At 43.8% G+C, this 27,183-nt stretch overlaps 1 protein-coding gene across 7 annotated transcripts in view; it reads right to left on the reverse strand.

The window, feature by feature from the left end:
* The window catches only part of LOC129722961 (coiled-coil domain-containing protein AGAP005037-like), a 1,195,377-nt gene that overhangs the window by 438,846 nt on the left and 729,348 nt on the right, over window positions 1–27,183 (reverse strand). For 3 of the 7 annotated variants that reach the window (XM_055676850.1, XM_055676848.1, XM_055676847.1), the window contains one exon: window positions 5,802–5,867. The exons of 3 other annotated variants lie outside the window; for them this stretch is intronic. In XM_055676850.1, the coding sequence (XP_055532825.1) occupies window positions 5,817–5,867 (51 nt within the window). In that variant the 3' untranslated portion in view covers window positions 5,802–5,816. Of the gene's footprint in view, window positions 1–5,798; window positions 5,868–27,183 lie in introns of those variants that run through there. One more of the 7 variants, XR_008727687.1, reaches the window with a different exon arrangement.

Below are 27,183 nucleotides of genomic sequence, written 5' to 3' on the forward strand. Positions count from 1 at the left end.
AAAATCAAATCTTTTTGGGCTGTAAACAGCCACTGCCAAGAAGCCTTGATCTGCGTTTAAATAATGCACCACAATTGCAAAGCAGATGTTCCGATGTCTTGCGTTCCGTATTGCAGAAGCGACAGATATCATCCTGATCCCGGCCAATGTCCTTCAAATGATATCTACTCGGACAGTGCCCCGTTACCAGGCCGACATATGTACAAAGAGCTCTTTTGTTGAGCTCTAGGAGCTTTTTTGAATGGTTTTCGTTTGGTGTTATAAATCTTTTAGATTGGGAACACTTTTTGACATCCAACCAATTGGTTATCACTTTTTGTTTCTCCCAGCGTTTTAGCTTCATTTTCACTGCACAGTTTGATATACGGCAGAAAGGTTCTGGGCCGATAAACTGTGGGATAGATCCTTGTTTTGCAAGTTCGTCTGCCCTTTCATTTTCACCAATGCCACAATGTTCTGGAACCCAATACAAGTTTACTGAGTTTGTTTGACATAGCTGTACATTCCTAGACAATCTTGGATGTACATTTATAAGCATCAACGCTGCTTGACTGTCAAAGAAAATACAAATATTTGCATGTTTGTATTTTCTAGTCAGACAAACATACGCACATTCAAGGATTGCAAAAATCTCTGCTTGAAACACTGTTGGCCAGTGTCCCATTGCCACTGAATTATTAATTCCAGGGCCAAAGATTCCTGCACCAGTTTTTGTATCTAGTTTTGAGCCATCTGTGAAAAATATCGTTCAACCGGGACGAACAACAGGAACTCCGACTTCCCAGTCTGTACGCGCCGTTTCGCATATCATGGTTATCCTGAGGTGCCATCCAGTCTCCATTCATACTCATCAAAAGTCCAGTATAGTCAGGTGACCCACAAGATCACCTGACAAGATAGTTTTTGTTCGTTTGAGCCTCAATGCACTCTTTTCTGCTTCTAGTTGCACGTATTCGTGCAATGGCAACAGATGAAGAATTGCATCAAGAGCTTTTGATGGGGTGCTGCTCATTGCTTCTGTTATAGCAATGCACGCAAGTCGTTGAACTTTATCTAGCTTTGTTCTGGCGGTGGATTCTTTGGTTTTCGGCCACCACACTAACGAAGTGTAGGTCAGTTTTGGATGTACAATCGATGTGAATATCCACATCACCATTTTTGGTCTCAAGCCCCACTTTCTTCCAACGGTTTTGGAGCACAACCATAAAGCACTGACCGCCTTGTTGATTGCATAGTCAAGATGTGCATTCCAGTTTAGCTTTGGCATCAATGATAACTCCTATGTAAGTATTTAACCTGTTTACTGAATGTAATTTCTACTCCTCCAAGCTTGAGAGTTTTTAGATTGAATTTCCTCTTTCTAGTGAAAGGTATGATTACAGCTTTTGACGGATCAATGCAGAGACCCTCCTTTATACACCAAGACTGGGTATACTTCAGAGCCTCCTGCATTCTTTCCGAAACTATGTTGTCAAACTTTCCTCTTACCAAGATGATTATGTCATCTGCAAAGCCCACAACTTCGAAACCTTTTGCTTCTAAGCTTTCGAGAAGATCGTCCACCACTAAAGATCACACAAGTGGCGAAAGAACTCCTCCTTGCGGACATCCTTTCGTTGCCCTTATCGTGATAGACGAACCCCCCAACTCAGAAGTGATTTCTCTTTTTGCAAGCATGGTATAAATCCAGTCAACAATACTCGTGTGAAATCCTTTTTTCCTCATTGCACTAGACATTGAAGAATAGGACGCGTTATCAAAAGCACCTTCAATGTCCAAGAAAGAGCACAGAGCAATTTCTTTAGCTGAAAGTTACTTTTCAATTTTCATAACCAGCGTATGAAGCGCTGTGATAGTGGATTTTCCAGTTTGATAGGCAAACTGGAATTTGAAAGCGGTTTTGTTTGCATGTAAGATGTATGAATGAAATGATTCAGCACTTTTTCCATTGTTTTGACTAATGGGTCTGAATAATTCAGGATGCGTCTTATAGCGTTTCCCAGGTTTAGGTATGAAGATTACTCTTACTACCCTCCATTTTGATGGAATATGATTTAATCTTAAACTGGCCTTGAAAATCTCAATGAGAGAAGGAATTAGTATTGCTTCACCTTTTTGAAGCAATGCTGGAAATATTCCATCTACACTTGTAAACTTGAAAGGCTCAATAGATCTCATAGCACTTTCCACCCTGGTTTCATCCGCCACATCTGATACAGTACTTTCTGTTCTAGTAGACCCAGAGCTAGTCTGCGTAGAACAAATTTCAACTAAATCAGAGATGGCTGAATCCGTCTTTTCAATAGAACCGGGAAAATGCGTTTCCATCATTAGATTTAAGGTATCACGAAGACTACTAGTATAGATTCCGTCATGACGCTTTAGATTGCCAAGCTCAACGGTATGATCTTTGGCAAGAGTCTTTTGTAATCTGGAAATAGCTGGAGTTCTTTCTATAGATTCACACATTTGAACCTAAGACCTTCTTTTAGGTTTCCGGATTTCATTGCTATAATCAGTTAAGGCTCTTCTATATTGAGCCTAGTCTGAAGTATGTTTTGCTTTATTAAAAAATTTCCGACTATTTTTTGAAGACTTACAAGCTTCTTGTTCCACCATAGCACGTCCCTACTTGATGACGTTTCTTTGGCGGGACAACTATTATTGTATGCATTTATCACCATTTCATTTAGCTGAATTGTTATAGGTTCCAATTCTGAAACTGTTTCAATTCTGCTACAATTTAAAGGTAAATCTTTTCGCGAATATTGTGCATATTGATCCCAGTCTGTTTTTTTAGGATCTCTGTAAGTAACAGATGATGGTTTCCCACCAATCCATTCAAACAAAATGTGCTTGTGATCAGATAGTGAGGTGTTATCCGATACATGCCAGTTAGCAATTTTCTCAGAAATTGCTGTGGATTGCATAGCGTCAGATCCAAAACTTCACCTCTGATAGCGTTTGTAAGTGTTGGTTTGTTGCCTTTATTGCAAATATTTATATTATTCGACGAGAGAAACTCCAATAAGCACTCACCACGACCATTAATAAGAACTTCCATATTTTTGAATAAGAACCATGTCTAGCTCCTCCTTTTTGAATCTCCTTCTAAGGACTGCCGATGCGCCTTTAGCGTGGTGGAGATTCACTTGTAGGAACTTAGCAGATTGCATTTTTGGAAAATATATCAAATATTTTTTTTTTCATAAGAATTTTCTGACAAGCGAACGAACCAAGCGTCTACAGCAATTACGTGAAAGCACCAAAAAGTTTTACAAGTAAGGACGCCCCATCTGGCAAGTATTAACGTAAGCACACCTGGACATTTTTGGCATTCTGAACAGAATGCTGAACTTTCAATTAGACTGACATCCTCTGCTGAAGAAGAAAATATTTATTGTAATCTCAATATTTTTCCAAAAACTTTTTCAACTTCACAACAGCTTCCTCGACAGGATGCGACTGAAATTCTTCTCTACTGTCACAATCTCAATCGCATGAAAAGCCTAAGCAAAATGAAAGAAATTCAGCTATTATCATTATCTTTTAAATAATTTTAGGAACTGAAAGTAGCTGGGACAAAAGCGTAAAAAGCGAAGAAGTATTTGGAAACAATTATAATGTATTCCAGCAAGATACCTGACTCTTGCAGAATTCATCGGACATGATTGTCGCTGCGCGTGAGCAATAGTCGAACTAATTTATACATTGTTAATATTATGTATACTTAACGTCAAAATCAACTGACGACAAGACCAAGACATGACTGCTGAAAGGTGTAACAATATTTTCAGTATCCATGTGGACGGTGTACGGTGCTGCCATCCGAAAAATGATAACAATGTGCACGAATGTTTAGTTCTCAAACATGAAACTTTCCGGAAGAATCAAGGATAATTAAGTTTTGGAAGAATGGGATCTGAAAATAAATATAACCCCTCAATATAAACCCCCACTCTGATAGTCAGTGTCACACTTTTCTGTTGTACTTTGAAGTGCAAAAATATGGCAATAGCATTAAGTGCAAAAAATGACAATAGCATTTATCTGCATGTTATCTTAAGCGTCGAGCTGACCAAACTGCTACACCCTTTTTTATATACAATCTCGAACAGCTCAACGATCGATGACGGACTACTAATCCATAAATCGGTTTTGCTCATAGTGACATTTTAATGAGAATTTAAGTCATCAGATGGCAGCACTAACCGTCGAAAGTTGGTCGTGTTCAAAATGTATGAAAAATATGGAAGTTAGGTATCTTGTTCTAGTTATCTTTGTAGGCATCATTTCGATTACGGAAATTTCCATATTGAGTATTATTCGGTCATTTTCAAATGTTTCCTAGAAGTTGCCATTTAGCAATTCAAAATGATGCCTGAGGTCAATTGTTAGCTCATTGCATCATTCTGGTTCCAGAGATACTCATATTAGATGGTATTTGGTTATTTTAGGCTGTTTTTCACAAACTGGAAGTCGCCATCTTGGATTTAAAAATGGTATGTAAGATACATTCTGGCCTCTGAGCGTCATTCTGGTTGAAGAAACACCCATTTTGAGTGTTATTCGATCATTTTCGGCTGTGTCCCAGGAACCGGAAACCGCCAACCTAGAATCCAAAATGGGGTTTGTGGTCGATCTCAGTTGCTATGTATCATTATAGATCCAGAGATACTCATGTTAGACGGAAATTGACCATTTTTGGCTGTTTTTCAGAAACCACATGTTGCCATCCTACAATTCATAATGGTGTCTGAGGTCAATTTTTAGCTTCTTGCAAAAATCTGGCTCCGGAGATACTCATATTGGGTGGTATTTGGTCATTTCCGGCTGTTTGCCAGACACCGGATATCACCATTTTAAAATTCAAGATTGTTGGAGTGGCCAGAGCCCGAAAAAATGCGAAAGTCTCTTAAAAACTCGGAATGGCGACGGTTAGAAAAAAAACGCGTGTATGCTGAAGTAGTAATTTGGTTTTATTAACTATCTGCGAATGAGATCAGGAAGTCTAAAGTGGCACAACTATAGATGGGCAGAAACGGTGTTATCGTTCTATCAACCGTGTATAAAATAGATTAGCTGCATGGGTAAACTGCACGAATGGGGGTCATCCAGAGATGTTGCGCGAACAAAAACCGCCCACCGAAATCCCTCCGGGAATTTCAGATCTCAGTCTTCTAGGCACAAACTCATCAACGTCTAAGGGTATAATCTTTAACTTTCTTACGTCGCGTCGAGTGATGCCACTACATGTTTAGACCTCAACAACCCTGATAAGTCCATCTGCTCCTGGAAAAGTTTCAACAATTCTTCCTAAAGGCCACTGCGTTGGTTTTGATTCACCATCCACTAAAAGAACAACATCTCCAATGGCCACATTTGAAGATGATCGCTGCCACTTCGTCATTCGCTGCAAAGAAAGTACGTATTCCTTCTGCCATCTACTGCGAAGCTCCTGCGAAAGGCGCTGAATAAACTGCCATCGTGACATGGATGAGATCTGGCGCTCCAACATGTTGATTTCTGGGACAGTTGTAAGCGCTCGCCCGATGAGTAGGTGAGCATGGGGGAGCGGTTGGGCATCCATTGGGCATTCCGAAATGGGTGTGATAGGCAGAGTTCGGAAAAAGTGACAGAACTGTGTGAAGGCGAATAATAAGAGCATTCAGAATACAATATTTCCAGCTATTTAAATCTATCCTATCCCTCATACAGCATGCTCTGCCAAAACTTTTTACCGTGCCGATAGCAGTGTGAATCTCTCGTTCGTTCAAATATAAAGTACTTTGCGCTTGCTTGACTGAAGTCTCTGTTCAAAACTCTATCAATTCGCTGGATTGATACTGGTTTTCCAATTTCTGGTGCTGAAAAAACAATAAGCCATTAGTTTCTTGTAACATGGTTTTTTAGTAACACCGATTTATAGAATCATGCTTCATCCTGTAGAGCACCCAATGCTTGCTGTAGCCTGACGAAACTAAATAGGCGCTATAAGTTTGATATCATTCATTACTTTCTTGAACGAATGAATGGCAAAGCATGACAAAAAGTAACACCAGCCGAATCAGTAAAACGTTAAATTTGGGGTAAGGGTAACTAGATTCAATTCACTATCACTGCAAAGGGTGAGAGTGAGTGCACAGTTAGCTTCATTTCAGGTGTATTCCAGGCATTGAATGTGAGATTTCGGAGCTCTGGTGATAGGTCTCCAGTTCATGGTGGCAGCTACTTGCGCAATCAAGGTTGATAGCTCCTTAAATGTAAAAATATATTTACTAGTAATGTTAACCAAGTGTTGCTTTGCAACCTTAATTGCCGATTATCATATTCCTCCATTGTGCGGTGAGCGAGCAGGGATGAAATTCCACTCCACGCCCTTATCGGTCATGAAGTCGATTACTCTATCATTGTGTTGCGAGGAATTGATCAGTTTGTACATTTCTCGCAGATGCTTAGCTGCTGCACGAAACGTCGTCGCATTGTCCGGAAACATTTTTGCTGGCAAACCATACCGACTATGAAAGCGTGTGAATGCAGCTAAGAATCCTGTAGTAGTGAGATCAGACACGGCTTCCATATGAACTGCTTTAGTTGAGAAGCAGACGAATAGTGCTATGTATCCTTTACTTTGCTTTGCTCCTCTGGTTCTTCGGCTAACAATACTGACTGGTCCCGCATTGTCCACGCCGGTAATAGCAAACGGTGGATTGAGTTGAACTCGTTCGGATGGTAGCTGGCCCATTTGCTGAGCCAAAGGTATTGGACTAGCGCGAGCGCAGGTCACACATTGGCGGTAGATTTTTCTAGCTGCACTAGCTCCCCTGACTATCCCAAAACGTCCGCGGGATATTGAAAGTAGAGTTTGCGGACCACAGTGATGATGTGTGATATGATCATGGGTTTAGATCAATGAGGTAAAAATAGAATGACGAGGTAACAATAAGGGATGAGGCATATCGTAGCTAAGTCCCGATTGTCGCAATCTACCGCCCACCCTAAGCACACCGTTTCGGTCAAAGAACGGCTTCAATTGATGCAGACTGCTAGATGAGCTAACTTCTCCCCTTTGACGTAGGCGCTCCCGATCTTCGTGGAAATGCTTCTGTTGAACGTGAAGGAGGTATATTGTTTGAGCTCGTTCGAGTTCGTTAAGAAGCAACCGTGGAAAGTTTTGAGGATCGATAGAAACGAGGCGAATCATACGAGCAGTTACCCAAAGAAGCATGGTGAGATTTGAATAAAATCGAGCTTACATTTCATCCAGAAACAGATTTCAAGCCAATCAACAATCCAGCACTTATTAATTTTTTTAATGCATCTATGGAAAGCGTAAACATTAGAGTCAGACCTATTTGATGATCTGACAGGTTCCACAAGTGAAACAATATCCCGAGTGTCAGCCAGACCACTGAGAAGAGTTCTCTTTAATATCACACTACTGGACACTTTCTACACAGAAAACACGTAGAGGCGAGTAGGCGAGCGTTGCCTCTAAAAAATGTAAACAGGCTCGCTGCCGACCTAAAATCTAAACGGTCAGCGCAGCGGGGCACAATTGCTACCGTACCGTAATATCCACAAAGCGGCGAGCGAAGTGAGAAAAGGACACAAAAATTACACACGTGGCTAGCGAAAACGTCACGGACATTATTTATAGAAACCCTGATTATTAACACTTTAGATACAACTTATAGAAATTATATACTCGACAACGGTTAGAAAACAAACTAAAAAGATTGATCAAATACACTGTATTCATAGTGGTTTAGTAGCGTTCCGGAAAGTTCACGTTATTTCTCCCACCTTACACCATGCAGTAGAATGGGCTGGATTGACTATATGCACTGCTGAATGGCCTGTTCGCTGTGCTAACAATCAGTTCCGATAAACTTATTTATTTGAAGTAATTTATTAAACTAGTTCTAGTGTAAAAGTAAAAAATCTCATTAGCAGAATATTTCTATTTTCCAATTCAACTATTAAATTTTCTGCCCTCGCTTGTTAAATTTTTTTTACTAATTGAAATTTGCAATGCATGCTGCGATGCGTGTGGGTCGTTGCTACTGCGCCTCCCCGGGGCAACGTGGCTGCGTAATGCGCGCAAAGTAAAATTCAAAGTGGAGGATTAATTTTCAATCACGTTACGCAAAAAATGGGTTCCGCGAAAAACTATTTTTCATTTAACATGCGAGGTTCTGTTGATTTTGATTTAATTTTTATTTTCAGCAGCACTTCACACCACCAACTCTCAGGTAATGCTTTCTCCACCGCCAGAAGTCGCCAATCATATTGTGTTTTTGAGGTTGCCTGGATAATTGTCGTGTTTGGTTGAAATATATGTTTCTTACCCGACCTGGCAAACTTCATCCGCCTATTCGATAGCATCTGAAGTTAATTTCTGGCCTCTGGACATCATTATGGTTCCGATAATATCGATATTAGGTGGTATTCGGCCATTTTGAGCTGTTTTCCTGAAACCATAAGTTGCCATCTTAGAATTCAAAATGGCATGTGGAGTCAATTCTTGGCGTATAGGCATTATTCAGGTTCAGAAAATACCCATACCGAGTTTGGTCATTTTAGGCTATTTCTCAGAAGCCGGAGGTCGTCATCTTCGATTTCAAAATGGTGTCTGTGGTCGATTCTATGCAGCATCCCGATTACGAAAATACCCAAATTAAGGGAAATTGGCCATTTTCGGCTGTTTTACAGAAACCGGAAGTCGTCATCTTGGATTTTGAAATGGTATGTAGAGTCAGCATCTGGTCTATTTGCATCACCTTTATTTTGAAAAAACTTAAATTGGGTAGTGTTCGGCCATTGTTGGCAGTTTTCCAGAAACCGGAAGTCATCTTGGATTTCAAAATGGCATATGGAGTCAATTTCCGGCCTCTAAGGTTATGGACCACCTCCCCACCTCTTATGTTGGAAGGTGTGTCCAACCATCATCGAATCATTTCTTGTACTCGTAAATTCTCACTCCCCAAATTTGGTTCCATTTGCTTCATTAGTTTTAAAGTTATGTTAAAATTTGTGTTTATGGGTTAAAATTTGTGGGAGTCGAACCATCATAGAAATAATACTCTCCCCAAAAACCTCCATGTGTCAAATTTGCTTGATTAATTCTCGAGTTATAAAGAAATTCATATGGACCCTCCCCCTTCTAGAATAAGGAGGGGTGTCATATCATCATAGAAACCTTTCTTACCCCCAAAAGTTTCCACATGCCAGATTGGCTTCCATTTGGTTGATTGGAACTCGTGTTACACAGAAATTTGTTTCATTTGTATGGAAGCCCTCCCTTCCGGAAGAGGAGGGGTGTGTCAGGAGAAGAGTGTCAATCTATTACAGAAATATTTCTTGCTCCTAAAAACCTCCATTTGTTGTTCGGTAGTTTCCGGGCCTATATGGATCAGACAGACAGACAGACCGGACTGCATTTTTATATGTACAGATTGATTGCCTTCCTTACGTTTTTATAGTCATCCATGTTAGCAGCGGTTGCTTTCATGGATGTGTCTACTCCTTTGATTTTGTTGTAAAATTCGGTAAGTGTTTTTTACCTTGTTTAGTATGAAACAGCGATTGTATATGCAATGTCAGTTCGCGACGATCGTCGTACAAGTTTAGGATCTTTGATGTCTTCCCATGAATTGGGATTTCCGGAGGCGATAATAATTTCTTTCGTTTCTCCGATAATTTTTGTTTTCACGGCTCGCCCGAGCTGTGGGTAAATTGGCTGGCCATGGGAACCGTGGGAACCGGGCAGGAGTGGGATCAGATGTCCTTTCCTGACTTGCGCCGGTCGGGGGTGTCATAGTTGCTCATAAGGCGCTATGGCAGCCGCCCCTAGCCATGGAAGGCGGAGATGGATGCAGTAAAGGACGCCTGCGAAGACGGCAAAGGCAGTACGCCTACCGGATCGACGCAAGACATCGCAGTGGCTGGTCCACTGTTGATAAAGGCGGTCGGAAGACAGCGAGACACGCTACCGAAGGTAGTAGCGCTGTCGGAGCAGCTCGATGCCATAATCGAGTTTGCGAAAAGTCGCACCAACACGACGAAGTACCTGAAGCAGGCTCTCTACATGCTTCGGTCCTCCGTCGATGCTGCGAAGAAGGAGCACGCCGAGCTCAAGGCAAGAGCGGTGGCTGCAGAGAAGAATGCAACGGAGGTGACCGGAAGGGCGACGAAGTCGGTCCAAACGGACACCTGCACGTTTGCAGCGGTTTGCGCCTCTGGGTCAGCCGCAAAAAGAGCAAGGCAGTCTCCGGGGGAAGCCCCCGAGAACAGCAAGAAACGGTTGGTTGTGCTAAGCCCGCGAGATAGCACACCAACGGCCTCCAAGTCCGCCGAAAAGTCTGCCGAACCCTTGGGTGACCGTGGGAGGAAGGAAGCGCCAAAAAGACAGCAAGCGCAACGACGAGAAGGCGACAAATCGTCCAAAAATGGGAAAGAAGGCGCGAAGCAGGGGCGACGCCCTCATACTCAAGACGGAGGGGTCCAAGTACTCCGAAGTCTTGAAGAAAATGAGAGGCGAAACCCAGCTCAAGGATCTGGGAGCGGATGTGCGGAGGTAATTCGCCTCCGAAAGGGTCCAGCGGGGACCCAGGTGGCCACTTTCCGGCTTGCATCGGCCGATGCAACTCTGGCCCTGAAGACAGCCAAACTTAAGGTTGGCTGGTCAGTATGTCCCCTGAGCATACTCCAGCAGCCGGACGTTTGCTTCAGGTGTTTCGAGGGAGGACACAAGTCCCTGCAAGGGGCCCGATAGGAGCCAGTTATGTAGGCGTTGTGGTGGTGCTGGCCATAAAGCTAAAGACTGCGGGGAGCCTCCCAAGTGCTTGGTATGTACTGGAAAACGGGACGCCAAGCACTTTATGGGAGGCCCACGGTGCCCAGCCGGTAAGGCGGCCACGAAACCACGGGCTTGAGGGTGACACAATTGAACCTGAACCATTGCTATGCGGCACAGCAGCTGCTATACCAAGCAGCGTCTGAGTCGCGGTCGGACATCGCAATCGTATCGGACCCTTACTGCATTCCTCCCGGAAACGGTAATTGGGTTGCAGATAAGTCCAGTTCGGCGGCCATATGCACGACCAGCAAGTTCCCGGTTCAGGAGGTTGTGTCAACCTCAAATGAAGGATACGCGGTTGCCAAGGTGGACGGAGTGTTCTACTGCAGTTGTTATGCTCCGCCGCGTTGGTCTATCGAAAGGTTCATCCATGGAGCTGACGGGACTAACACCCTTAGTAGTGGCGGGCGACTTCAACGCTTGGGCTGTTGAGTGGGGAAGCCGCCGCACGAACCGGAGGGGTCAGATCTTGTTGGAAGCTTTGGCAAAGCTCAACCTAGATCTGGCCAACGTTGGAACCAAGTGTACATTCAGCAGAAATGGTGCGGAGTCGATCATCGACGTGACGTTCTCCAGCCCAGGACTGATCGTGAACTGGAGGGTAGACGATGGCTACACCTATAGTGACCACCAGTCGGTCTGCTATAGCGTAGTCCAGAACGTGAGGCGGCAGGCGACGGGTAGAGCCAATACTCCGACCGTCCGCGGGTGGAAGACATCGCATTTCGATGCCGAGGTATTTGCAGAAGCAATGAGAAGAGAGCGCGAGGGGGGCAGTTGGCTCCGCCCGAGTGCTGACCAATTAGTTGCCACATTATCGCGGGCGTGCGACGCCACCATGCCTAGGACCCGCCAACCTAGGAATGGTAAGTCACCGGTATACTGGTGGACCGACGCGATAGCGGACCTCCGTAGCGCGTGCCTCCGTGCAAGACGGATGTTGCAACGTGCACGTACCGATGCACAGAGGGTAGAGCGCCGTGTAGTATTCGGATCTGCAAGATCGGCGCTTAAAAGTGCGATAAAGGCGAGCAAAAGGGCCTGCTTCGATAGGCTATGCGCGAGTGCCAATACGAATCCGTGGGGCAACGCCTACAGAGTCGTAATGGCGAAGACCAAAGGCGTGTTGGCGCCTGCAGAGCGATCACCAGCGATGCTGGAGCGCATCATCGAGGGACTCTTTCCACGACACGAGCCAAATCCTTGGCCTCCGGTTGCTGAGTCTCACGTCCGACGTTCCAGTATCTCAGACACAGACCAGGGATGGTCGGCCAACCTGCCGGGCATCCAATCCGTGAGAGACGGCAGCCGTGCAGAGGTTGTGGAGGAGGTAAGGGTTACGAATGAGGAACTCATCGTGATCGCCAACTCCCTAAAGGTGAGCAAGGCACCGGGACCGGATGGAATCCCGAACTTGGCCATCAGGACGGCCATGAAAGTGGCCCCTGATCTATTTCGAGCAGTCATGCAGAAGTGCCTGGATGACTGCCTCTTTCCGGACAGGTGGAAGCGACAGAGATTGGTGCTGTTGCCGAAGGCTGGGAAACCGCCAGGGGACCCATCGGCATACAGACCTATCTGTCTGCTGGACACTACGGGCAAGGTGCTTGAGAGGATTATCCTCAACAGACTGGTGAAGTACACAGAGGGTGTAAACGGTCTGGCAAGTAACCAGTTCGGCTTCCGGAAAGGTAGATCCACGCTGGATGCTATTCTCTCTGTCACCAAGACGGCAGAGGTAGCACTCCAGCGTAAGAGTTGGGGCATTCGCTATTGCGCAATCGTCACGCTTGACGTGAAGAATGCATTCAATAGCGCCAGTTGGGACTCCATAGCGCTCGCGCTTAGGAGCATCCACGTACCGGTGTCGTTGTACAAGATTTTGGAAAATTATTTCCAGAATCGGGTACTAGTTTACAACACGGAGGAGGGTCAGAAGTGCGTCCCAATCACCGCAGGGGTACCGCAAGGTTCCATCCTGGGCCCGGTGTTGTGGAATGTCATGTATGACGGGGTGTTGAAACTAAAGTTCCCTGTAGGGGTTGTGATCGTCGGTTTCGCAGACGACATCACGCTAGAGGTCTACGGCGAGTCGATCGAAGAGGTCGAGTTGACGGCCGCGCACTGCATACGCAAGGTCGAAGACTGGATGCACTCTAGGAAACTGGAGTTAGCGCACCATAAAACGGAGGTTACGGTTGTGAACAACCGCAAATTAGAGCAACAGGCGGTGGTCAGAGTCGGTGACTGCACCATTACCCCAAGGCGTTCCTTGAAGCTCTTGGGGGTTATGGTTGACGATAAGCTCACATTTAAGAGTCACGTCGACTATGCCTGTAAGAGGGCTTCAGCGGCCGCTGCAGGACTATCTCGAATGATGTCCAATAGCTCAGCGGTATATGGCAGCAAGCGTAAACTTCTTGCCACCGTGGTTTCGTCCATACTTAGGTATGGTGGGCCAGCGTGGTCCAAAGCGTTAGGTACCAACAGTCATCGTCGAAAACTGAAAAGTACCTTCAGGCTCATGTGCCTGAGGGTTGTGAGCGCGTACCGTACAGTGTCATACGACGCAATCTGCGTCCTGTCCGGTATGATGCCTATCAGCATAGCCATTAAGGAGGACGTAGAATGCTTCGATCAACGTGACACAAGGGGTATACGAGGCACCAGAAGGTCATTCTCGATGATCAGATGGCAGCAGGAATGGTCCAATTCCGCAAAGGGTAGATGGACGCATCGACTTATTCCGGACGTATCCGGATGGGTCGGGAGGCGCCATGGAGAAGTTAACTTCCACTTGACACAGATTCTGTCAGGTCATGGTTGCTTCAGGCAGTATCTACACAGATTCGGGCATGCGGGGTCCCCCATGTGTCCCGAGTGTGCGGATGCGGAAGAAACTGCTGAGCATGTCTTCTTCGTGTGCCCTCGTTTTGTGCATGCGCGGAGCGACATGATGGTGTCATACGACGCAATCTGCGTCCTGTCCGGTATGATGTCATCAGCATAGCCATTAAGGAGGACGTAGAATGCTTCGATCAACGTGACACAAGGGGTATACGAGGCACCAGAAGGTCATTCTCGATGATCAGATGGCAGCAGGAATGGTCCAATTCCGCAAAGGGTAGATGGACGCATCGACTTATTCCGGACGTATCCGGATGGGTCGGGAGGCGCCATGGAGAAGTTAACTTCCACTTGACACAGATTCTGTCAGGTCATGGTTGCTTCAGGCAGTATCTACACAGATTCGGGCATGCGGGGTCCCCCATGTGTCCCGAGTGTGCGGATGCGGAAGAAACTGCTGAGCATGTCTTCTTCGTGTGCCCTCGTTTTGTGCATGCGCGGAGCGACATGATGGTAGTGAGCGGGCCAGACACCACTCCGGACAACCTAGTTCGGAGGATGTGTAAAGACCCAAACATTTGGAGGGCGGTTTGTACAGCCGCCTCTCAAATAGTTTTAGAATTGCAAAACAGGCGACAGGTTGACCACCGACACGCCAGTGTTAGCTAACTGCCAGTCTCCAGGTTAGTTAGCTAAGTTAGCAAAGAGATCTATAGAACCAAGAGGGTGTACAGAGCACAAAAGCCGCTCCCCGAAGCAATACCTAGCGGTGGTCCCGGGGAGTATTATGGGCTGGAGACTGGAGGGGTTTTAGTGGGTCCGGTCACTGATTCAAACCAACCCCACACTCCCTGAGGTTGGTCACCTCAGGGGTTTGGATGCAAATTTCCCCTCCACCTGAAACAAAAAAAAAAAAAAAAAAAAAAAAAAATATATATATATATATATATATATATATATATATATATATATATATATATAAATATATATATATATATATATATAAATATATATATATATATATATATATATATATATATATATATATATATATATATATATATATATATATGTATATATATATATATATATATATATATATATATATATATATATATATATATATATATATATATATTTATATATATATGTATATATATAAATATATATATATATATATATATATATATATATATATATATATATATATATGTATATATATATATATATATATATATATATATATATATATATATATATATATATATATATATATATATATATATATATATATATATATATATATATATATATATATATATATATATATATATATATATATATATATATACATATATATATATATATATATATATATATATATATATATATATATATATATATATATATATATATATATATATATATATATATATATATATATATATATATATATATATATATATATATATTTATATAATATATATATATATATATATATATATATATATATATATATATATATATATATATTTATATATATTTTTTTACATACATATATATATATATATATATATATATATATATATATATATATATATATATATATATATATATATATATATATATATATATATATATATATATATATATATATATATATATATAATACATTTTTTTCTTTCAGGTGAAGAGGAAATTTGCAACCAAACCCCTAAGGTGACCAACCTCAGGGAGTGTGGGTTCGAGGGAAAGGTTCGAGAACTCACGTCGCAGGTAACCCTACAAATTAAATACCTGGACGAAGTCACCGAGGCATGCGAAGTCGTGGATGCCCTCAAGGAGCAGTGCGAAGTGGTTGTGGCACCAAAGGCAGTTCGACTGCGCAAAGGCCCAGTAGGGACCCAGACCGTCACTGTCAGGCTTCGGTGGACGGAGGCCAGGCGTCAAAGGTAGCGAGGCTCAAAGTGGGTTGGTCAATGTGCCCACTCAGCATCTACCAGCCGCCGGAGGTTTTCTTTCGATGCTTCGAGCAAGGACACAAGTCCTTTAGCTGCAAGGAGCCTGACAGAAGCTCCCTTTGCAGGCGGTGCGGCGCTGTAGGCCACAAAAGCAAAGACTGTGTAGAGCCCCCGAAGTGCTTGGCGTGCGCCGGAAAGCGTGACGCAAAGCACATAATGGGAGGCCCGAGGTGCACGGCCGGTAAGCCGACTAGCAAGCCATGGGCGTGAGAGTGACACAGCTAAATTTGAACCACTGCTTCGCGGCTCAGCAACTGCTATACCAAGCAGTCACTGAGTCGTTGTCGGACATCGCCATAATCTCGGACCCCTACCGTATTCCTTCCGGAAACGGTAACTGGATTTCGGATGGGTTCGGTATGGCGGCAATATGGACGACGAGCAGGTTCCCGGTTCAGGAGGTAGTGTCAACCTCAAACAAAGGATACGCGGTTTCCAAGGTGAACGGAGTGTACTACTGCAGCTGCTATGCTCCGCCTCGTTGGTCTACCGAGCAGTTCACAAAGATGATCGACCGAGCCACCGGGGAGCTTATCGGTCTATCACCATTGGTAGTGGCGGGCGACTTCAACGCATGGGCAACTGAGTGGGGAAGTCGACGCACAAACCAGAGAGGCCTGATCTTGTTGGAGGCTTTGGCGAAGCTCAACATAGATCTGGCCAACGTCGGCATGAAGAGCACCTTCAGTAGAAACGGCGCGGAGTCGATCGTCGATGTGACGTTCTGTAGTCCAGGACTGATCACGAACTGGAGGGTACACGATGGCTACACTCATAGCGACCACCTGGCGTTCTGTTATAGTGTCGACTGTAATACGAGACCGCATGTGGCGAGCAGAATTAACACTCCAGCTCCTCGCGGGTGGAGGATTTAACACTTCAACGATGAGATATTTGCGGAAGCAATTAGACGAGAACACGAGGCGGGCAGAATTCATAACCCGAGCGCTGCTCAACTTAATGCCATACTTTCGCAGGCGTGCGACGCCACTATGCCTAGGAACCGCAAGCCTAGGCATGGAAGGCCACCAGCCAAGAGCGTGTCTTCAAGCGAGTAGAAGGATTCAACGTGCGCGAACCGACGAAGAAAGGGAAGATCCCCGAGGGGCATTCAATTCCGCTAGAGCGGCGCTTAAAAGAGCAATAAAAGCTAGTAAACGTGCGTGCTTCAAAAGACTGTACTCTAGTGCCAACACTAACCCGTGGGGTAACGCCTATAGGATGGTGATGGCCAAGACCAAGGGTGCGATGGCGCCCGCAGAAAAATCACCAGCGATGCTTGAGCGGATCATAGAGGGACTCTTTCCACGCCACGAGCCAAGTCCTTGGCCTGGCTGGCGAGTCACATCACCGACGTTCCAGTATCTCAAACTCAGACCAGAGGTAGTCGGCCAACCTGCCGAACACTCAATATATGAGTGACGGCGTTAGCCGTGCCTAGGCAGAGGAGGCGGAAACGGTTAAGAATGAGGAACTCATCGTGATCGCCAACTCGCTGAAGGTGAGCAAGGCTAACTCCCTAAAGGTGAGACCGGGATTGGATGGGATTCCGAATCTGGCTGTGAAGAAGGCCATCAAAAGGCCCCCAGACTGTTTCGGGAAGTCATGCAGAAGTGCCTGTATGACTGTACATTCCTAGAGAGATTGAAGCGACAGAAGCTGGTCTTATTGCCGAAGACAGGGAAACCACTTGGTGACCCGTCGGCATACAGACCGATATGTCTGCTCGATACGGCGGGTTAGGTGCTCGAGAAGGTTGTTCTCAATAGACTGGTTAGGTACACCGAAAGTGCAAACGGTCTGTCGAGTAACCAGTTCGGCTTCCGAAAAGGCAAGTCTACGGTGGATGCTATTCTGTTCGTCACCAAAACAGCAGAGGTAGCACTCCAGCGTAAAAGATGGGACATTCGCTATTGTGCAATCGTCACGTTGGACGTGAAAAATGCAATCAATAGTGATAGCTGGAATTCCATAGCCCACTCGCTTCGGAAAGTAGACATTCCGGTGTCTTTGTACAGGATTCTGGAAAATTATTTCCAGAATCGTGTGCTAGTTTACAGCACAGACGAGGGTCAAAAATGTGTCCCAACTACCGCAGGGGTTCCACAAGGTTCCATCCTGGGCCCGGTACTGTGGAATATCATGTACGATGAAGTGCTGAAACTAAAGTTCCCCCAAGGGGTTGTGATCGTTGGATTTGCGGATGACATCACACTTGAGGTCTACGGCGAGTCGATCGAGGAGGTGGAGTTGACGACTTCGCACCCTATAAGCGTCGTCGAGGACTGGATGCGCTCCAAAAAACTGGAGCTGGCGCATCATAAGACGGAGATTTCAGTTGCCAATAACCGCAAGTCAAAGCAACAGGTGTTGATCAGTGTCGGGAATTGCACCATCGCCTCTAAGCACTCCCTGAAGCTGCTGGGGGTGATGATCGATGACAAGCTCGCCTTCGGGAGCCATGTCGAATATGCCTGTAAGAGGGCTTCAATGGTTATTGCAGCATTATCTCGCATGATGTCCAATAGCTCAGCAGTGTACGGCAGCAAGCGGAAACTTATAGCTAGCGTGACTTCGTCCATATTGAAATACGGCGGGCCAGTGTGGTCCAAAGCACTAGGTACTACTAAACATCGGAGTAAGTTGGAAGGTACCTACAGGCTCGTGTGCCTGAGAATTGCGAGCGCGTATCGAACTGTGTCATACGACGCAATCTGCGACCTGTCCGGCATGATGCCTATCAGCATAGCCATTAAGGAGGACGTAGAATGCTTCGATCAACGTGAAACAAGGGGCATACGAGGTACCAGAAGATCATTCTCGATAATCAGATGGCAGCAGGAGTGGTCCAATCCGTGAAAGGTAGATGGCCGCATCGACTTATTCCGGATGCATCCGGATTGATCGGGAGGCGCCATGGAGAAGTGAACTTCCATCTGACATAGATTCTGTCAGGCCATGGTTGCTTTAGGCAGTATCTACACAGATTCGGGCATGCGGGTTCCCCCAACTGTCCCGAGTGCGTGGATGCGGAAGAGACTGCTCGCCACATGCGGTCTCGTTTTACAGTCTACGCTATAACAGACTGCCAGATGGTCGCTATGAGTGTAGCCATCGTGTACCCTCCAGTTCGTGATCAGTCCTGGACTACAGAACGTCACATCGATGATCGACTCCGCGCCGTTTCTACTGAAGGTGCTCTTCATGCCGACGTTGGCTAGATCTATGTTGAGCTTCGCCAAAGCCTCCAACAAGATCCGGCCTCTCTGGTTTGTGCGTCGACTTCCCCACTCAGTTGCCCATGCGTTGAAGTCGCCCGCCACTACCAATGGTGATAGACCGATAAGCTCCCCGGTGGTTCGGTCGATCATCCTTGTGAACTGCTCGGTAGACCAACGAGGCGGAGCATAGCAGCTGCAGTAGTACACTCCGTTCACCTTGGAAACCGCGTATCCTTTGTTTGAGGTTGACACTACCTCCTGAACCGGGAACCTGCTCGTCGTCCATATTGCCGCCATACCGGACCCATCCGAAATACAGTTACCGTTTCCGAAAGGAATACGGTAGGGGTCCGAGATTATGGCGATGTCCGACAACGACTCAGTGACTGCTTCGTATAGCAGTTGCTGAGCCGCGAAGCAGTGGTTCAAATTTAGCTGTGTCACTCTCACGCCCATGGCTTGCTAGTCGGCTTACCGGCCGTGCACCTCGGGCCTCCCATTATGTGCTTTGCATCACGCTTTCCGGCGCACGCCAAGCACTTCGGGGGCTCTACACAGTCTTTGCTTTTGTGGCCTGCAGCGCCGCACCGCCTGCAAAGGGAGCTTCTGTCAGGCTCCTTGCAGCTAAAGGACTTGTGTCCTTGCTCGAAGCATCGAAAGAAAACCTCCGGCGGCTGGTAGATGCTGAGTGGGCACATTGACCAACCCACTTTGAGCCTCGCTACCTTTGACGCCTGTCCTCCGCCCACCGAAGCCTGACAGTGACGGTCTGGGTCCCTACTGGGCCTTTGCGCAGTCGAACTGCCTCTGGTGCCACAACCACTTCGCACTGCTCCCTGAGGACATCCACGACTTCGCATGCCTCGGTGACCTCGTCCAGGTATTTAATTTGTAGGGTTACCTGCGACGTGAGTTCTCGAACCTTTCCATCTCCAAGCGCCTCTTGGGCCAATGCCCGATAGGCTGGGCCCTTGTTTCTGGCTTCTTTGCGGAGCTCAAAGCTTATTTCTTCCTTGCGGGATCAGTGGATGCTACGCACATCTGCCCCCAGATCTTTAAGCTTCGCATCGCCTTTCATTGCCTTAAGGACTTCCGAGTACTTTGACTCTTCTGTCTTAAGGATGAGTGCGTTGCCCTTATTTTGAACTTTCTTCGTCGCAGGATTTGTAACCGGGTGCGGTTTTTGGCCACCACTTTTTGGTTCCTACTCCTTCCCGGAACCGTTACCCACGGGTTACCTGGAGCCTTCTGCTCCTTGGCTGCCTCCGGGGGCTGTTTGCGATTAAACGCTTCTTTGTGCCCCGGGAGGCCGTCTCTCCCGGGGACTGTCGCGTTCGTTTGGCAGCTGGCCCTGCCGCACAAACCGCCGCAAACGTGCTGGTGTCCGTTTGGACCGACTTCGTCGCCAGCTCGGTCACCTTCGTCTCCTCTTTCTCCTCAGCCGCAGCTTTCATTTCGAGCTCGGTATGCTTCTTTTGCGCAGTATCGACGGAGGACCTAAGTCTACATGGCCTGTTTCAAGTACTTCGTTGTATTGCTGCAACTTTTCGCAAACTCGATTATAGCATCGAGCTGGTCAGACAATGCCACTACCCTCGGTAGCGTGTCCCGCTGTCTTCCGGCCGCCGTTAATAGCTGTAGACCAGCCACCGCGATGTTTTGCGTAGATCCGGTAGGCGTACTGCCTTTACCGTCTTCGCAGGCGACCTTCACTGCATCCGTCTCCACTTTTCTCGGTGGAGATCGCTGGATGCCACCTCGCGCAAATGGTTTTCCAACCCATCTGCGCTCATCTCTAGGGTTTTGTTTTGCTGCATTCTTGTTGATTGGGTCCCCCTACCAGCCGCTATCCTTATCCATAATGCAGTAGTCGCCCAAATGGTGTCAAGGTGGTCTATGCTGTGAGGCCATGGCTAGGGCAGTGCCTGAGAAGGGATCGAAATTTGATTGTGACTGCGATGAATGCACATGCTTTTTTCGTTTGAATTGAACGACAGAAACGATCGGGCGAACGAAAAAAAAGTTTTTCTCTTTCTCTCGTGTGACGATTTTTTTTCTAACGATAGCGAACGCAGTTTCGGAGAAGTCGATTTTAAAACTCTCTCGCTCGATCATTTGAATTTATGTTGAACGGAGCAAACTAGAGTATGATCGGCAGCATGTGGCGTGTTTTATTTTCGTTTCTCTCGTTCTCGACGGGTTCTTGACTGGCTGTCTGAACGGTCAAAAAACGGTCGATGAATGCTTTTTCGCTGCATCGGATGGGATTGGGGCACTGCTTACAGATGCACGTTATTTTTTGGTGGAGAAGTTTGTTGTTGTTGTTGTTGTTGTTTAGCGATAATTGCTCGAGGACAAATGAGGTGGAGATATAGTTTGAATATTTCTTCACGCGAAATGCTGAAGTCCGTCGTTGTTATGCGTCGCAAAGCGCCGACAGGCACAAGTAGTGTTTTTACTTCTGCCTACGCGGCTAGCATTATACCATATGTTGCGTTGCGCGCGGCTGTAATTTATATTTTTCCGAAGCTTATTCAGATTCTTGCTTCGCTTATATCATTGGCCCAACAGATAAGCCGATATATACTCTATTCTTTTTATATCCATCGTTATCAGTAGGCTAATTTTTCAGTCAATTTTTTTTTCTGATTCGTTATGCATAAATAGTGGAAAAAGACAATCCTTATGCCCTGACAAATCACGTTCTACAATTGAGTTGATAGTTTTGTGATGTATTAGTTGATAACCGTCTTACAAACTGTGTTTTTTTAGATGCAAAAAATTAACGGTAGATTGCAAATCAGCAGAAACATTAGAGGCCACCTAAATTGAATTGTTGAAACTAGCTCAATTTTAGTTGTGAGTTGTTAGTTGTTTCTGGTACCCAGGAGCGGATTAAGGCGAAGGCGAAGCAGGCGGACTTCAAAATTGATGTTTGATGCATGAATAGGATCATCAACAATGTATGGAGAACACTATAAATGTATAACGAAAAAGAATTTCCCGCATACAAATTGACCTGAAAAATTAGCCTCCTGATAACTATCGAATTCAAAAGTATCTATCTGTTAGGCCGATGATATAAAGGTCGGATTCGATTATATAGAGACTCGATTTTATATTGACTCGATTATATGTATATGATTCTATTATATATAATTTCAAACTCGATTATACTGCCGTTTCAAGCATAGTTGTCCCAGCGTGCATAAGAACGGCAGTATATATAGTAGCAAAAAAATTTTTTTTTAAATTTCAAATGTGATCTAGAGCGAACATTTCGTAAGAGAACATCCAGAAAATACGTTACGCTTGATAAAAAGGGAAAAAAATAAAAAATAATTAAAAACAATGAAAAATTTTGGTTTTTTGGTTTTTGGAATTTAAAAATTAAAAGAAATTGAAAACCCCTAAATAAAATTACCTTAATAAAAAAAATTACAAAAATAAGAAAAAAGAAATTAAAAAAAATTAGGAATAAACGAATAATTTGAAAATTTTCAAAAATTTGAGAAATAAAAAACGAACGAGTTGACAAATCAATATATACTGATCTAACTTTTTCTTTCCATTTGACACCAGGAATAACTACAAGAATAACTACAAGATATATGTATAATTTTCATAAGAACTGTGTTTGCTGACTTTTAGGGGGATGAGTCAAAAATAAAATTCTTCCTATTTATTCGAAAATAATAAAACATTCATGTAAAATGAATAAAATACATTTTTTCTCTGATTAGATTATATATAAAATTCGATTATATATAGTGGAAAAAAATCAGAGACTATATATAATCGAGTGTGACCTGTACTTAGCGATGCGAAAATCTAAATTAGCTTCGGACAAAGTACACCACCGCACAGTGGGGAATCGCTGGCCATCGACCCAAAATTGAAAATAAGAATTTCATTTCAATTATATTCTTCCTATAGTTGTATACTATTGAAGTGACAGGATCCAAATTTTTAGAGCATTACGACAAAATTTGAATTTTCTATGATTTTTCAAAGTGTACTGAGTCAGCGTTTTTTAGCGTTTTTCTTGAAAAAACAAATGCAATGTTGCGAAATTTGCTGGAGCCCCAAGAGTAACTTGAATCTTGATGACGTCTAAGTAAAAGTTGTCTATAAAATAGTGGAGAATAAATCCTCATCATTGGATAATGTATAATCCTCATCATTGGATAATGTATATATGTATAAATTGACGGAATCAAAAAATTACGCATTTTTTTTTTAAAACAGCGTTTAAAGTTTGAACTGCAGGGTTTGGCACTATTGGCACTAGTTTTAAAAGATAGCTTGGAAAAAATGCCTTAAGATGCATCTAGTCCGATCTTGCGCAGAGTTGCGCAGAGTACCTTTCTTTCGAAGAGAAACAACGAGTGTTCGGCACATGTGGAATTTCAAAAATGTAAATTTGAATTGTACACTGCGAACCGTCTACATAATAACAAATGGCTCATATTAGTCTGATAATAACAACGTTTTCGAACAAGTTTCAGTATAATTAATCACACTATTTGCATATTTACAAGTTTAACTGATCTATATTTCGATAATTTACGAAGTATCAAAAACTAGTCATTGTTTATGTTTTGGATCACCAGCACTGACTACCAAAATCATGTTTTAAGTTTATATCTTACCAGTCACATGTAAAAACAATCGTGTAAACATAAACCATGACATAATACATCACCTGCTAATTTCTACAGAGCAAATAGTGAATAGTTATTTTGACGTTAGAAACTGCATTTTGAAAACCCTTCTTGAAGATATTAAAACTGTATTGAAAATGAACACAAAAATAAAGATGAAGGTGAAAGTGAATGGAAAAAAATGCTTATGGAAAAAAATGCGAATGCGATAAAAAGAATCAATAGTCACTTTGAAAAAAAAAACAAGTCTTAAGTAATTTTCAACACGAAGCATATTTTTCATTTTTTTTTTCTTTTTCTTGATAACTGATTAATATTTAATGTTTTTTATGGCATATGGAAGTCTTTCAAGCATCATGCATTTTATTTTCCAAAAGATTGAAGCCGACGTAAAATTTTCCTCATATAATATATATAAAAAACATGAAATTTTCCCTGGCGTCAAAAATACGCATTTTCATGCAAAAATAATATCAAATTCGTACTCAGCGTCCCAAAATTATATAAAAACCATGTATTTTCCATGATTTGAAGATAATTTTTCGCTTGGCCAGCATTTGTATGGAGCCGCCCCACTGTGCACCGCCGCGACGCGAGCTGCGCAACATAAAGTGCTAGCCGCGTTGGCAGATGTAACTACACTACTCATGTCCAAACGCGATGCTTTGATCTCCATGGATGCTTTGAGAGATGTATGAAGAATTAATCAAACAGCTTCAACACCTTACTTTTCCATAATCGCTAAACATTAACAACAACAACAACAAAAATAAGCGCCTCCAGCCACCAAAACGCTGTAACAGAACATACGCATCAGAAGCATACAGCGACTGCCGGTCAAATGAATTTTTTTCCGGTCGTTCATTGCCACTAAAAATCAATGGATATTGAACAAAAGGAAAATGCGAAAAAAATCGTCATAAAGTAGTGCGAACAGGATTGCGAGGATTCTACACTAGAGAGGAAAAGAGATGATCGTAATGCCCGTTCGTTTTATTTTGCAATCGGAAAACGAAATTGAACGCTACAGCTCGGAGAGACGAACGGTGTACGAAGTCTCGCACAAAACGGATAAGATGAAATTGAATGACTGATATTTTTGTGTTCGGTAGAAAGAAGGATTGATCAGAGCACTGGGCAAGGGACAGCTGGCATAGCTGCTTATGGGCAACTATGACACCCCCGACCGGCGCAAGTCAGGAAAAGACATCTGATCCTACTCCTGCCTGGCTCCCACCAGGCAATGGACTCGGAACGTACTGGAAGGCCTGCCAGGATTTACGGGACGGAGACCCCTGCACCGGTTGTAATCTCGCCGTTTCAAGCCGTTATCACTCGACATTACTAAGGGAGCTCGGCGCAGGTGCCCGCCCAAAATCGTGGTACGAAAACGAAATACGACTCGTATCCTATAGTGAAGCGACCAGTTGCCGTAATTTGGAACATTACTGGCATCAGCCCCAATGGGTGGTATAGTGCATTTGGGTGGTGGGAGCGGCACTACTCGCTCCGTCGGAACTGCTTCCGGACAGTGTGGCTTTTGCGAGAATTCAGCGGCCCAATGCCTGAATATATATATATATATATATATATATATATATATATATATATATGTTTTATATATATATATATATATATATATATATATATATATATATATATATATATATATATATATATATATATATATATATATATATATATATATATATATATATATATATATATATATAAATTAAATTTGCATTTGACTTTCGGGAGTTTTTAACCTCCAAACTTATTTCTACCCTAGCTAACCTGTCGCTATGTCCCTACGTCAGCGCATTCCGATGCATTCACACGACGGTGTGATCCACGTCTAGGTTGGCGTTAATGCTGCGTCGGCAACTCGATGTTCGGCGTCTGTTAGCCGTCGAAGTCGTTGAAGTCCGATGATAGTGGTGTCCGGTGATATGGTTATAAGTTCTACCTTGCTCTACGTTTGCAAGTGGTGAAAGGTGTCGGCAAGCGTGTGATTTTGCTGTTAACTGCTCCCTCCTCGAGATTGGATCGTCCCGATCCGATGTTCCGATGATCGATCACGTCCTGCTCTGAGGATATCGGTTTTTTTTATTTTGACTGTCAGGTTTGTTTCTGTATATGGAGTTTTTCTTTTATAGAAGATGTAGATAAGGAAGCATATGCCTGAAATGATACAAATGAAAGATAACCCCAAACTTGTGACTGTTTGGAGAGAATGTTCTTTCTGCAGGATCTGTAACTGATCTCGGTTGTCAATGTGTAGCTTTTTTAGTCCTTGAAGGTCTATTTCTGATTCTAACGTAGCTTGTTCAATTTTTACTCCATCCAATGGTATTATGGTTGGCAAAATGTGTGCCGAAAATGTTGTATTGATGAATTTTAACTTGTCGATGGTGATAGTACAGTTTGAGAAATATATCAACACTTTTCCGGATAGTTTTCGTTCGTTGTGTCGAGTTGCACTTGTAGGTTTTATTTTATTAGTGTATCGAAAATTAATCGTAAATTGTCCAAGTGTTCTTTCAGGCTAGTTGAGAACACGATTATATCGTCCATGTACACTAGGCACCGGACACCAATGTGTTCCCGTAGCACGTTATCCATGACGCGTTGGAATTGCCGACATTGAAAGCGGTTTTCTCGATATCACGTTTATCAACCTCTATCTGGTGAAATCCAGAGGCCAGGTTAAGTGTCGAGAAGTACATGCATCTACCCAATTTATCCAAAATATCTGTTGTGTTTGGGATTGGGTAGCGATCGTCGATTGTTTTATCGTTCAACTTACGATAATCTATGACTAATCTCCACTTCTTTTGTCCGGATGCGTCCAGTTTCTTTGGAACAATCCAGACGAGTGAAGTCCAAGGGCTATTAGATGGCCTAATTATGCCCTGGTCAAGCATTTTTGAAATCTGTTGTTGGACCTCGGTTCTATGACAGAACGGATACCGATAAGACTTCGAATGAATGAATACATCATCCTTTGTGATAATTCTGTGTTCAATGGCGTTTGTAAAAGTAAGGTTTTGACCTTCCAACAAAAAAAAAATTAAATTAAAACAGAATAAAATTATTTTATTCTCCAAACTTATTTCTACCCTAGCTAACCTGTCTCTATGTCCCTACGTCAGCGCATTCCGATGCATTCATTCGTCTGTTAGCCGTCGAAGTCGTTGAAGTCCGATGATAGTGGTGTCCGGTGATATGGTTATAAGTTCTTCCTTGCTCTACGTTTGCAAGTGGTGAAAGGTATCGGCAAGCGTGTGATTTTGCTGTTAACTGCTCCCTCCTCGAGATTGGATCGTCCCGATCCGATGTTCCGATGATCGATCTCGTCCTGCTCTGAGGATGTCGGTTTTTTATGTTGACTGTCAGGTTTGTTTCTGTACATGGAGTATTTCTTTTATAGAAGATGTAGATAAGGAGGCATATGCCTGAAATGATACCCCAAACATGTGTCTGAAGATAACCCCAAACATGTGTCTGTTTGGAGAGAATGTTCTTTCTGCAGGATCTGTAACTGTTCTCGGTTGTCAATGTGTAGC

This window comes from Wyeomyia smithii, chromosome 2 (assembly GCF_029784165.1).
Source record: "Wyeomyia smithii strain HCP4-BCI-WySm-NY-G18 chromosome 2, ASM2978416v1, whole genome shotgun sequence".
NCBI classification, from domain to species: domain Eukaryota; kingdom Metazoa; phylum Arthropoda; class Insecta; order Diptera; family Culicidae; genus Wyeomyia; species Wyeomyia smithii.